This window comes from Hyperolius riggenbachi, chromosome 10, assembly GCF_040937935.1.
Source record: "Hyperolius riggenbachi isolate aHypRig1 chromosome 10, aHypRig1.pri, whole genome shotgun sequence".
Classification (NCBI taxonomy): Eukaryota; Metazoa; Chordata; class Amphibia; order Anura; family Hyperoliidae; genus Hyperolius; species Hyperolius riggenbachi.
Genome location: NC_090655.1, coordinates 176,445,513 through 176,460,535, shown reverse-complemented (window position 1 = coordinate 176,460,535; position 15,023 = coordinate 176,445,513). Strand labels below are relative to the sequence as shown.

Genomic DNA, 15,023 nt, shown 5'->3' with positions numbered 1-15,023 from the left:
TCCTGAAGCAGCCGCAAGCTGCGACAGCGCAAGGCGTTCTTCTGGGTCTCCTCCTGGACATATCTCTTAGCACTTTCTCTGGCTATCAGAAATCTCCTCATGCACATTGTGGGAATTTTTCCCTATTAATTGCACTCAGCACTTTTTGTGATTTTTGGTTTTTCTTTGTATGGTATCTTTGTTGGTTTATTCTTTTTGACAACCAACAAAGATTCTCCGCTGTATCTCTGCGTCTCCGCTGTCTCTCTGCCGCTGCGCTGTCTCTCTGCCTCTCCATGACTCTGCTGTCTCTCTGCCACTCCGCGGTCTATCTGCCTCTCTGCCACTCCACTGTCTCTGCCATTCTGCTGTCTCTCTGCCATTCCGCTGTCTCTCTGCCCCTCTGCTGTCTCTTTGCCATCTATCTGTCTCTCTGCTTCTAGGCTGTCTCTCTGCGTCTCCATTGTCTCTCTGCGTCTCTGCTGTCTCCCTGCATCTTCGCTGTCTGGCCTATACTGAGGACACCTATACCTGGCTATCTATACTGGGGGCACATATACCTGGCTACATATACTGGGAGCATCTATACCAGGCTACCTATACTTGGGGCACAGCTGTTGAGTTCATTTGGCCCTGCCTATGACCGTCATTACCATGCCCCCTTTCCAGTGCATGGATACACCCATTTTGTCACAGCATGTGAAGTGCATCGCAGATCACAACCTACCCCAGCACCAAAAGATCAGGGAGGGTGGTTACCTGAATATCCTAGGTACGCCACTGCTGCTCCAAGCATTATTGATATAGACACATATACAGTGGTTTGCAAAAGTATTCGGCCCCCTTGAAGTTTTCCACATTTTCTCATATTACTGCCACAAACATGAATCAATTTTATTGGAATTCCACGTGAAAGACTAATACAAAGTGGTGTACACGTGAGAAGTGGAACGAAAATCATACATGATTCCAAACATTTAAAAAAAAAAAAAAACAACTGCAAACTTGGGTTTGCGTAATTATTCAGCCCCCTGAGTCAATACTTTGTAGAACCACCTTTTGCTGAAATTACAGCAGCTAGTCTTTTAGGTTATGTCTCTACCAGCTTTGCACATCTAGAGACTGAAATCCTTGCCCATTCTTCTTCGCAAAACAGCTCCTGCTCAGTCAGATTAGATGGACAGCGTTTGTGAACAGCAGTTTTCAGATCTTGCCACAGATTCTCGATTGGATATAGATCTGGACTTTGACTGGGCCATGCTAACACATGGATATGTTTTGTTTTAAACCATTCTATTGTTGCCCCGGCTTTATGTTTAGGGTCGTTGTCCTGCAGGAAGGTGAACCTCCGCCCCAGTCTCAAGTCTTTTGCAGACTCCAATAGGTTTTCTTCCAAGATTGCCCTGTATTTGGCTCCATCCATCTTCCCATCAACTCTGACCAGCTCCCCTGTCCCTGCTGAAGAGAAGCACCCCCAGAGCATGATGCTGCCACAACCATATTTGACAGTGGGGATGGTGTGTTCAGAGTAATGTGCAGTGTTAGTTTTACGCCACACATAGTGTTTTGCATTTTTGCCAAGAAGTTCCATTTTGGTCTCATCTGACCAGAGCACCTTCTTCCACATGTTTACTGTGTGCCCCACATGGCTTGTGGCAAACTGCAAACGGGACTTCTTATGCTTTTCTGTTAACAATGGCTTTCTTTTTGCCACTCTTCCATAAAGGCCAACTTTGTGCACTGCACGACTAATAGTTGTCCTATGGACAGATTCCCCCACCTGAGCTGTAGATCTCTGCATCTCATCCAGAGTCACCATGGGCCTCTTGACTGCATTTCTGATCAGCGCTCTCCTTGTTCGGCCTGTGAGTTTAGGTGGACTGCCTAGTCTTGGTAGGTTTACAGTTGTGCCATATTCCTTCCATTTCTGAATGATCGCTTGAACAGTGCTCCGTGGGGTGTTGTAGCCTAAGCCTGCTTTAAATTTCTCAGTAACTTTATCCCTGACCTGTCTGGTGTGTTCTTTGGACTCCATGGTGTTGTTGCATCCAATATTCTCTTAGACAACCTCTGAGGCTGTCACAAAGCAGTTGTATTTGTACTGACATTAGATTACACACAGGTGCCCTCTATTTAGTCATTATCACTCATCAGGCAATGTCTATGGGCAACTGACTGCACTCAGACCAAAGGTGGCTGAATAATTTCGCACACCCCACTTTGCAGTTATTGATTTGTAAAAAATGTTTGGAATCACGTATGATTTTCGTTCCACTTCTCATGTGTACACCACTTTGTTTTGGTCTTTCACGTGGAATTCCAATACAATTGATTAATGTTTGTGGCAGTAATATGACAAAATGTGGAAAACTACAAGGGGGCGGAATACTTTTGCAAACCACTGTAGTGCTCCAACTGTTTTATTTTCAGAATTGGGTGTTCGTTCAGCATGGTAGAGCCTGCGACCTTTAAACTCACCCACAGCATCAGGCACAGAGGGAACCAGCCATGTCTCTGAACAATATCAAAAGGCAACAGGCAAACTTTCATAGTTTTATACATGGAGATTTCCAGTCAAAACTCAGGCATTTTATTTGCAAGGGATCTCAGCTTTTGCAAGAATTGTACTAGTATGTGGAGCAGCTCCCTGTCTAGTTAGCGAAGCAGGTTATTTTTGTCAAAGCTGCCCCACGTAATGGTAATTCGGGGCTCTGGCAGCTGCCAGACCCTGAATTACATCTCCTTTCGAGTTGCGACAATTCGGAGGAGGAATAGTATTCTATGCCACCTCGGAGTTTAGCATTCGGCTCTCCCTGCACCGAACTGCCTGGCACAGAGATGCCATGTACACCTAGTTAGCAGTCCTGATCCCTCACATCTCTTCTGTTTCCTCATCCTCTGCTTTCTGCCTCTTCTTTTTTCAAGGATAGCAGTACTAGTGAACGCAAGTCCAAGTGATCTGAGAATCTCCTGCGGTATTTATTCTGTGTTAAAGTAATCTCCTGTGCTGCTTGATTAAAGAAGCTACTAGTGATTGTAGTGGATGCTTGCTTTTGCTTGTGAAACAATGAAGGGTTGTAGGAAGAAAATTAATATAAGAAGGGAGCACCTACGTGGAGAGCATGAAGTCTGTGTTCACCGCCATCACACTTGGTCCGCGCTGCAGAAGATGGACCATGCTGCCGATGAAGCTGATATCCAGAAGGGAGACACAGACACTGTGCCAGAGCACAAGGAGGGCCAATTACCAATATGTCTGCTACTGCTCAAAACAATCTTATAGTGTTCTTTTACATGGACATTTTATTGAAAAGAGCTCTAGTGATCAATTTTAAAAGTCATTGGACGAGTGTTGTGAGACTCTTTCTTGAAATGGTAGTGATCGGTACCTCCAATATTATGGTGTTGCATGAAAATTTTTTTGCATTTTTTTATATTATTCAATTTGAATAAAATAATTTGAAAATTCAGTTTGAATAAAATAATTTGAAACCACGTGCAGAAGATTTATAATATTTGGATTAATTTGGTTTTTACTTTTTTTTATTGCTGTTGATGGCAGAGGGAGTCTTCCTGTTATCAAAAAGTGGGTGAGCGCTGCAACTTTACTCTTTCTAGGTTAATAAACATAGCCTATAAACAGCTTGCAAAAGCCAATTAATCTACCAATATGTTAGTGTTGAGCAGATAAACTGATATCAGTAACAGTAAAAATGATTATTGTACTGACTCCAATTTACAACAGGTAAAGGTAAACTGCTGTTGTAGTTTTGGTTGACACTCATTTTCTGTGACTGTGCCATATGACATATACTGAACAAACTGAGTACCCAAAATTGCTTTGACTCCTCAACTCCGACTCTACTGCCATGGCAGTTAGGAATCAATATATATAACCATTTGGTACAGACAACATCTATACCTCAGTATGTGCCAGGATGTTCAGAAGTACCTGTACAATCAGTCACTACATTCGAAAGTAGTCACTTCACTGGTCAGAATATAGTGGCTAAGGCCAAAACCTAGTAACTTTATAAAGTGGATATGCAAGTTGGGAGCTACAGTAATAATGGAGAACATAAAGGTCAGAATATTTTAGCCACAGCTAAAGCAAAACAGTGCCTTGTCTGCACCTTTGTCTATGAAGTGTTGAAAGGAACCTTCAAGAGTATCTATGCAGAGCAACCATTTTAACTTTGCATGAGTGCTGCATTTATTAAGAAAATAATACATTTAATTTTAAAAGGATGACAGTGAAATTTCATGCTTGCAACTTTGTAAAAAAATAAGATTTGATTGTTATTTATTCTCAGATACGCGGTACGTGGTTATTGGAGCCTGTTTGGGTGCCATTTTTGCAGTCACTTTCATTGCTATTAAACTGTATATGATAAGAAAACATATAATGGACAACAATAATTCAGGTAAGCTCCTCTTCCCCCTCCCCCCAAAACTACTATTTACATGAAAGTGAGGAAATAGTTCCTAACAAGACATTCAGGTTTCCTTCCTTCCTTCGTCTCTTAAAAATCACTTTTCTCAGTTTATCTGTATATATTATAATGTTATATCCTTTCACTTTACAGAGTCTGGATCTTTTCACTTAAAGATAAGGTAAGGTTTTTTTTTTCTTTCAATATTGTATTATTTATATGTTGTTTTTTTAACAGTTATACCATGTGTGATTTGAAAGGTAAAATGGTTGTCTTCTTATGGAGCACAGAAGAAAAACACTGCTGCTGTAACAAATTTAACTGATAGGGCTTGTGCACACCTAGGGCGTTTTGCGCTTTTTTGAGCACTGGCGATTTTTTAAAATGCCCTGAAATCGCTAGTGCAATGAATCCTTATGGGATAGTCTATATCAGCACATTGCATCAGCTTTCTGCTCAGCAAAGCGCTGCATGTACCATTTTCGAGGCAATTTTGCTACAATGGAAGTTATACAAAAACCACAAAAATGCTCACAAATCATTTTTTTTTAATCCGGTGATTGCTTTCGCGTTTTTAAGAATAAATACTTTGTAATTATTCTTTTTCGGGTCAAAGAGTTCGCTTCCTGACTGACTCTCTGCAAAAGTGCTTACAAAAGCGCTTTCCACAAAAGGGAGGGGGGCAAAACATGCAAAAAAAATCGAAAATCACTGCCGTCAGCTATTTCGATTTTAGATTTGAACAAAGCCATAGTGACTACTTCTTGCTTCCCCAAGTAGGGATGTCTAACTGCTGGCCTCCCTGCAATGGAAGAAGTATTTACATACGCTTCTTCGGGTATTCATTATTTTTTTAGTTGGGGTTTGCTTGCAAATAGCTATACTTACTTAAAGAGGAACTGTAAGGTCAAAAACAACCCACTGCCAGTGTCTATCCCACGTCCACTTTATCGGGGAAAACCTGGTCTTTCCAGAAAAAAAATGCATGTAGCCACTAGCCAGTGTTATTGCAGCTTTAAGACATTAGCCCTGCCCCCTGAGGCCACATATATTTGTGGCTGTATATTAATAAGGTTTAGGAAGCACAGCCTTCTGGGTAGAGCCAGTTGTGCTGTCATCTTTGCAGGACAGGTTCTAGAGGCAGAGACAGCACAAGCTGGCTGTGTGCAGTGCTCAGAACTGTTCATGCGGCAGAGCTGAGCAGGGATTTCTCTGTGAGTGTTAGCAATATGTGAGGCTGTGAGGGAAAGGATCCTGCTGCTTGTTTCTCAGGAGGTGAATTCTGCACTCTCTCCCTCCCCCTTCTGCCTAGAAAGTTTCTCAGGTAACAGTAAATTCGGGCGCCTGAGGCAAGTGGACAAATCGGGCGCCGCCATTCACTCCCATAATAAATATCGTTTAATGGGCGCCCGACAGGAAAAAAGGGCGCCGGAGAAAAATAACGTTTTATAAGCGGCGCCCGGAGACTTTTACTGTTTTATAACTGCTTCTCATGATTACACATTATTTTATGATTTATAATTTTTTAAACATTATTTTTAAACGAAAAACAGCACAATATTTTTTAAAACATTATTTTTAAACGAAAAACAGCACAATATTTTTTTCACACGTTATTAATGCTTATCACAGGGGGGTCTTAGGTTTAGGCACCACCAGGGGGGTCTTAGGTTTAGGCACCAACAGGGGGGTCTTAGGTTTAGGCACCAACAGGGGGGTCTTAGGTTTAGGCACCAACAGGGGGGTCTTAGGTTTAGGCACCAACAGGGGGGTCTTAGGTTTAGGCACCAACAGGGGGGTCTTAGGTTTAGGCACCAACAGGGGGGTCTTAGGTTTAGGCACCAACACGGGGGTCTAGGGGTTAGGGGTAGGTACAGGGAGGGTTACTTACTATTTTTTTTAAACGTTATTATACGTTTCACTTTTTAAACGAAAGATTAACGTTTTCACAATTGCCAATTTCATGCACATTATTTAATGATTTATAACTTTATAAAACATTATTTTTAAACGAAATATAGTACATTATATTTTTAAACGTTATCCATGTTTATCGTTTAAAACCCAGCGCCCTTTTTTTCCAGCGCCCCTTTTTAACGTACGCAGTTTTTCAAGCTTTGGCATCCTGTAGCCAGTGTTTAGCCCACACTATCAGCATCAGTGTGTACTCTGTGGGCTATGAACAGAGGGAGAAGTATCTGATAAATGTATGCAGAGCAGCCTGCACCCAGCATGTGAAGCAGTCAGAAACTACACAAGCAAGAAAATGCTGAGCTCAGCAATAATCTGGCATTCCAACTAGCAGCTTCAGGGAACTAAATTACTGTACAGCTACTTTACATGTTGGAAATCGATCAATCAATCTGAAGGGAAAATTGCATGGTGTGTATAAAGCCTTTACACACTGGTCATCTACATATCACTTTTTCCTGCCAGCTGGAGCCCTTTGATCAAATAAACTTGGAATTCCATTATGCCTGGTACACACGATGCAATTTTCCATCGGAGTGACGGTCAAATTGATTATTTCCAAGAGGTCCGATCCGATTTCCGATTGTTTTTTCGAACGATTTTCCAATCACTTTAAAATCATATTGTAGCTGTCCATCAATTCGACTATCCTTTTGAAAACCTGAACTGAAAATTAAAAGTCAAAATAAACATACACAAGTCACACTTACCTCCCGTGTAGTCTACTCCTGAATCTCTTTCTCCTCTCCCGCGTCCTGTTTGTCCACTGTGATCAAGGGAATTCTCCGTCCTCCATTTTGAAAATGGCCATTACCCCATAACAGCTTTCTGGTCAGCACAGTCTGTGCGACATTCACAGTGCACACGTTGTGTTTGTGTGTAATGTGTAGCATTATTAGAAAGTGCTGCATGCTGTGCGTTATACACGTTATTAGCTGCGTTGGACTGTTTGCACATCCTCAGTACTGACTTGAAAGCATACTTTTCATTGACTGTATGCTCTAATGTATGCAACAATAATGGGGCATTAAGTTGCGTTGCGACTTTTTGGGGCGGTGCGTTTTAATTTGCGTTAGGACTTTAACTTTGCATCAAACCACAACGTCCTACTGTGAAAGCGGCCTTAAAGGCAATTACATCACCTTCACAGCTCTCTCTCATTACATTATTATCTCTTTATATAATGTCCATGTGTCTCTGTGTCAGTGTTTTTAAATGAGTACGAATGTGCCGGCTGATTGTAGGAGAGCTTCGCGAGTCCCTGTCGTTGCTATGGCAACAGGGACGCTGTGCGCCAAGCTGATGGTAATTTGAGGCTCTGCCTTATTACTCTGGCACGACTCTTGAGTAATACATATATACTGTACATTTATTAAGAATACATCATATTTGCTTCACTCAGCTCTGCGCATGTCCCTGTGGTTGCAATGGGAACAGGGACGCTGTGCGCAGAGCTGGTGATAAGTGTCAGCTCTCCCTTATGACTCGCTGTGTGCAGAGCAGGTTATAAGTGTCGGCTCTCCCTTATGACTCTATCGGTGTATGATTCATGTCGGTTCCTCCTTATGACACGAGTCATAAGGGAGAGCCGACATGAATTATACACCGTGCAGTGTTTGATTCATACACCACGCGGTGTATGATTCATATCGGCTCTCCCTTATGACTTGCGTCATAAGGGAGAGCCGACATGAATCATACACCGCGCAAGTCATAAGGGAGAACCGACACATATAACATGCTCTGCACACAGCGAGTCATAAGAGCCGACACTTATCACCAGCTCTGCGCACAGCGTCCCTGTTCCCATAGCAACCATAGGGACGCGCGCAGAGCTGAGTGAAGCAAATAGGATTTATCCTACCTAATAAAGTACAAGTGTCCCTGCGTCTGTCCCTGTGTCAGTGGTTGTGCTCTACTGCGCATGTCAACCACTGACAGCCGTTGGGACAGGACTCAGGGAGAAGGCAAGACAGCAGGCTGCCCGGGCGGGTGTGTGTGTGCACGTGCACGCGTTGCACAGGCGCATGCATGCTGTGATGCTGCAGTGAGGAGTGACCTAGAGCCCGTTTTTAAATGGGTTTAGGTCGCGTAGATGATAAAGTGCTAACATATTCTGTGGTGCTGTACAGAGTATATTGCCTTGTCAATTAACAGTGCCTCAAAGGGGCTCACAAACTAATCCCTACCATAGTCATGTTGTGTCCATGTATGTATCGTGTAATTTATGTTTTGTGGTCTATGGTCAATTTAGGTGGAAGCCAATTAACTTATCTGTAGGTTTTTGGGGTGTGGGAGGAAACGAGTGCCCGGAGGAAACCCACGCAGACATCGGGAGAACATACAGACTCCATGCAGATAGTGCCCTAGCTGGGATTTTAACTAGGCACCCAATGCTGCAAGGCGAGTGTGCTAAACACTTCAACACCGTGCTGCCCACAATTTCTACACTACAATTTCCTGCATGTCTGATCTGTTTCAGATTAAGGCTTCTTGCACACTACATGCGATTCCGATTTTTTATATGATCCGATTTTTGATTCCGATTAAAAAACTACTGCTGCTACATTTTTAATTGGAAAAAAAAACATTGGATTGTATAAAAAAAATTGGAATCGGGGAAAAAAACAGAATCGCATTTAGTGTGTAAGAAGCCTAAGGCCCGGTTCACATTAGCGGCTGCTATCCGGAATCGCCGTGCCGGAGCCGGACCGCATGCGGACCGGACGAAACGGACGCACGGCATAGCAATGAAAGTCTATGCGACCGTTCACATGCGTCCGTTTCGTCCGGACCGGAGCCGGACCGGATCCGGACTCCGGCGTCCGTTCCAACATGCGCTATTTTTTGGTCCGGCTGGTCCGGCTGACGTATCCGGACCGGAGCCGGAATGTTGCATCCGGCCAATGGAAACCAATGAGAACCGGAGAGCGCACAACACACTGGCTATAAAAACCGGATGTTGTACCACACTTCCTATGCTGACTCTATGGTATGGTGGCCATTTTGGATGGGGACCACATGGCACCAGCGTTCACAGAGTGGAGCAGCAGTGACTTCATGCTGGAGCTCTTTGGCAGCAATATGGAGCAGGATCTGTCTGATAGCGAGGGGGTGAGGCCCTACACATCAGAAGACCTCATCCTACAGGTGCAGCAGGTACCAGCCCTGTGGGACAAGGGGGATGCGGACCACAGCAACATCAAAAAATGCAGAGGCCTGTGGAAAAAAATTGCCAAGCTGTATGTGGAGGACTTTGAGAACTTGAACAAGAGACAGCAAGGCACAGAGGGTATGTTGACTAGAAGTTTTTGGGGGGGGCTTGTGGTTTAAGCTTGTGATGTATTCCACTTTTGCTATGGATTTGTGTCACCCACGTGTTGCCCACCCACCCGTGGCCCACCCACCTGTTCCCCACCCACCTGTACCCCACCTGTGATGTATCCCACCCACCTGTACCCCACCTGTGATGTACCCCACCTGTGCTGTATCCCACCCACCTGTGATGTATCCCACCCACCTGTACCCCACCTGTGATGTATCCCACCCACCTGTACCCCACCTGTGATGTATCCCACCCACCTGTACCCCACCTGTGATGTATCCCACCTGTGATGTATCCCACCCACCTGTACCCCACCTGTGCTGTATCCCACCCACCTGTGATGTATCACACCCACCTGTACCCCACCTGTGATGTATCCCACCTGTGATGTATCCCACCCACCAGTACCCCACCTGTGATGTATCCCACCCACCTGTACCCCACCTGTGATGTATCCCACCTGTGATGTATCCCACCCACCTGTGATGTATCCCACCCACCTGTACCCCACCTGTGATGTATCCCACCCACCTGTACCCCACCTGTGATGTATCCCACCCACCTGTACCCCACCTGTGATGTATCCCACCCACCTCTAACCCACCTGTGATGTATCCCACCTGTGATGTATCTCACCCACCTGTACCCCACCTGTGCTGTATCCCACCCACCTGTGATGTATCACACCCACCTGTACCCCACCTGTGATGTATCCCACCTGTGATGTATCCCACCCACCAGTACCCCACCTGTGATGTATCCCACCCACCTGTACCCCACCTGTGATGTATCCCACCTGTGATGTATCCCACCCACCTGTGATGTATCCCACCCACCTGTACCCCACCTGTGATGTATCCCACCCACCTGTACCCCACCTGTGATGTATCCCACCTGTGATGTATCCCACCCACCTGTGATGTATCCCACCCACCTGTACCCCACCTGTGATGTATCCCACCCACCTGTACCCCACCTGTGATGTATCCCACCCACCTGTACCCCACCTGTGATGTATCCCACCTGTGATGTATCCCACCCACCTGTACCCCACCTGTGCTGTATCCCACCCACCTGTGATGTATCACACCCACCTGTACCCCACCTGTGATGTATCCCACCTGTGATGTATCCCACCCACCAGTACCCCACCTGTGATGTATCCCACCCACCTGTACCCCACCTGTGATGTATCCCACCTGTGATGTATCCCACCCACCTGTGATGTATCCCACCCACCTGTACCCCACCTGTGATGTATCCCACCCACCTGTACCCCACCTGTGATGTATCCCACCCACCTGTACCCCACCTGTGATGTATCCCACCCACCTGTACCCCACCTGTGATGTATCCCACCCACCTGTACCCCACCTGTGATGTATCCCACCTGTGATGTATCCCACCCACCTGTGATGTATCCCACCCACCTGTACCCCACCTGTGATGTATCCCACCCACCTGTACCCCACCTGTGATGTATCCCACCCACCTGTACCCCACCTGTGATGTATCCCACCCACCTCTACCCCACCTGTGATGTATCCCACCTGTGATGTATCCCACCCACCTGTACCCCACCTGTGATGTATCCCACCCACCTGTACCCCACCTGTGATGTATCCCACCTGTGATGTATCCCACCCACCAGTACCCCACCTGTGATGTATCCCACCCACCTGTGATGTATCCCACCCACCTGCGATGTACCCCACCTGTGCACATAAAACATACACAATGACCAATTATTATACATCAATTTATTGTAAAAAATTAATACATTTAAAATCACTCAAAAACTTGAAACTCCAAAATAAACACATTTCAACAAAACATATTAAAAACCAAACATTCACCCTCGTCCTGGTGGTGTGGTAAAATAAAGTCTCAGTTGGTCCCTGTTCCGCAGTGACACTACCCTTGGCCTGGTTGCATACCTCCGCAGGGGCATTAGTGGAAGCACATTCGGGGGTTCCGGAGTCTCTCTTTCCTCCTGCCGCACAAAGTTGTGGAGGATGCATGCTGCCTTCACCACGACAACTGCGTTGCCCGGTTTCAGCAGCATGGGCGTGTGGAACACCCTCCACTTTGACACCAGGATCCCAAATGTGCACTCCACCATTCTCCTTGCACGGCTCAACCGAGCATTGAAGTGTAGCTGGCTGGCATCAAGTCCCCTGTCTGGGTACGGACGCATTACATGGTCGGACAGGGCGAAGGCCTCGTCCCCCACAAACACATAGGGGTAGGCCGGTGCCCTTGTCCCAGGCCAGGGTCTGTCACGGGGGAGACGCAGTCTGCCTTCCTCCATCAGCCGGCAAAGGGTCGTACGCTGGAAAATTCCAGAGTCATTGGAACTACCGTACGACCCCACATCCACGTACACAAACTTGTAGTCCGCATCTGCCACTGCCATTAGAACAATGCTGAAGTATTTTTTATAGTTGAAATAATGGCTGCCACTCCCCACGGGTTTCTGAATCCGGATGTGTTTCCCATCCAGTGCACCAACACAATTAGGAAACTTGCACTCGGTCCAGAAGCCCTGGGCGATCTCCTCCCATTTAGTGGTGTCCGGCACAGGCATGTATCTGGCCCTCAGTCGCGTCCAAAGGATCCTCGAAGTCCTCACGACGATGCCTGCCACCGTGCTCTTCCCAATACGAAATGTGACATGTAGCGATGTATATGTTTGTCCAGTTGCGATGTACCTACAAGAGAAATAATCGAAATCAATTTTTCATGTCGTTACAGGAGAAAGGTTCAAGACAAGGTGGCGCAATATACGGGATGCATATGTGAAATGGCTACGGAAGAAAAAACTTGCCGAACGAAGTGGCAGTGGCGGGGGAAGGCGACAAAAAGACTACCAATTTGCCAAGCAATTGTCTTTCATCAATGCAAGCCTGGAACCTAGACTGTAAGTACCACTACTGTGGGCAGGAACTGAGAGCTCATTTACCATGACTTCGGCCATGTATTGCTATGGCCTCAATTCCCATGGCTAGCGAACTTTTCTCACAAGCTTTATCAAATGTTGGGTAGAAACGGTTGATAAAGTGATTGCTAGTGTTTGCTAGCTCTGTGAATTGACGCCACATGCTGTTTGGCACACCAATAAATATTGTTTTTATCTACAGGACTGAAGACAATTTGGAGCAAGAGGAACCGACCCAGGAGGCACGGTTCAGCAGTGAGGAGAGCTTGGTGGATGATGACGTCGCCGATGTAACCTATTGCCCCGAGGAGAGGAGTAGGAGGAGGGAGTCCTTAATCCCAACTCTCTCCTTTGATCATGACTTGGCAGAAGAGAGCTTGGATGTTGAGGTTGCAGGACCGAGTGTGGAAGAAGCTGAACCTCCACAATCGACCGCTATGGAAGCTCCAGGGGAACAAGAACAAAGTGAGGAGCACCGAGAGACTGCAGCACAACCAGCGCGCAGGGCAACCCCGACACAGGCCAGAGGACGGGAAGATGCTGCCACACCACCAGTGAGGACCACCACACCAGTGAGGCGTCGAGGTACCCTCCCCCCAACAAGGAGAGAGACAGAGTCCGAGATGTCCGGGGCTGTCTCCGGACTTCTCGGGATTCTTCAGAGCCACCAAACTCTCATAACCCGGCAGTTGCAAGATGAGGACAGGGGCCATATCATGGAGCAGTACAAGTCCCACATCACTTCACTGCAATGTGAGCTCGACGCTGTACATGGGCACTACAGGGACGAGCTTAAAATGATTCATGAGATGCACAGAGGAGAAATCGACCAACTGCGTGCGCAGCATCATCAGTCGGTGGGCCAGCTGCAGAACATGATGCAGCAAATGCATCAACAAAGCAAGGAACTACTGAAATTGCAGGCACACCCGTGTTTTCACACTGTGATGTCTCTAATACCATATCTGGAAAAGGTGCCTTCCCAAAACCTGATGGCGTGCCATTCCAATTTGCTGGAGGTGATTAAACAGCACATGGACACGCCATTATTGCAACCACCAATTTTTAGACCCCCACAACCAACAGCGGTGCCCACCTGGCAATCATCACAGATGTACACCGGCTACAGAGGCAGTCAATATGGGCCACCGCTGTCAGGGTCCAGCTCATCCACGACCAGCACCCAAGAGAGTCCAGATTTCCAGGCAGCAACTCCCACCTTTTCTAGTAGTGGTGCCGATACAATTTGAAAAAAAAAGTCAAATTGTTCCTGGACATGCTCCTCTGAATACCTCCGATCCTCGGAGGAAGGATACCATCACAGGGCTTTTTAACTTTTGGTTTTGCTGGACTTGAACTTTAGGGCCTGGTGTCCCCGAAAGACACTACCTGGGTCACAACCTTGTGCCTGTTGCACTGCACCTGTAGTCCTGCTCCTGTGCCTTTGATTCCTCTTGTTCCTTACTTTGTTGATCCTAATCACTTGCACAAGACCCTTGGAGCCATGGGTGAAGGACACCTTCACTGGTCGGTGAGAGGCCTAGCCTTTTCACTGACCTGTGTCCTTCATCCATGGCTCAGAGGGTCATGTGCCAGTGGTTAGGTTTTTGAAGCACTTCAATTTTAAGGCCTGGTGTCCCCGAAAGACACTACCTGGGTCACAACCTTGTGCCTGTTGCACTGCACCTGTAGTCATGCACCTCTGCCATCGGTTCCTCTTGCTCCTCACTTTGTTCTTGTTCCTAACCACTTGCACAATACCCTTGAAACCATGGATGAAGGACACCTACACTGGTCGGTGAGAGGCCTAGCCTTTTCACTGACCTGTGTCCTTCATCCATGCCTCAGAGGGTCATGTGCCAGTGGTTAGGTTTTTGAAGCACTTCAATTTTAGGGCCTGGTGTCCCCGAAAGACACTACCTGGGTCACAACCTTGTGCCTGTTGCACTGCACCTGTAGTCATGCACCTCTGCCATCGGTTCCTCTTGCTCCTCACTTTGTTCTTGTTCCTAACCACTTGCACAAGACCCTTGAAACCATGGATGAAGGACACCTACACTGGTCGGTGAGAGGCCTAGCCTTTTCACTGACCTGTGTCCTTCATCCATGCCTCAGAGGGTCATGTGCCAGTGGTTAGGTTTTTGAAGCACTTCAATTTTAGGGCCTGGTGTCCCCGAAAGACACTACCTGGGTCACAACCTTGTGCCTGTTGCACTGCACCTGTAGTCATGCACCTCTGCCATCGGTTCCTCTTGCTCCTCACTTTGTTCTTGTTCCTAACCACTTGCACAAGACCCTTGGAGCCATGGATGAAGGACACCTACACTGGTCGGTGAGAGGCCTAGCCTTTTCACTGACCTGTGTCCTTCATCCATGC

The 15,023-nt window shown here is 46.6% G+C and overlaps 1 protein-coding gene across 2 annotated transcripts in view; it reads left to right on the top strand.

Annotated features, from left to right (window-relative positions):
* Positions 1-15,023, top strand: part of TMEM273 (transmembrane protein 273) — a 315,916-nt gene that overhangs the window by 253,464 nt on the left and 47,429 nt on the right. For both annotated transcript variants that reach the window (XM_068255299.1, XM_068255300.1), the window contains 2 exons: positions 4,293-4,403; positions 4,566-4,593. In XM_068255299.1, the coding sequence (XP_068111400.1) occupies positions 4,293-4,403; positions 4,566-4,593 (139 nt within the window). The remainder of the gene's footprint in view (positions 1-4,292; positions 4,404-4,565; positions 4,594-15,023) is intronic.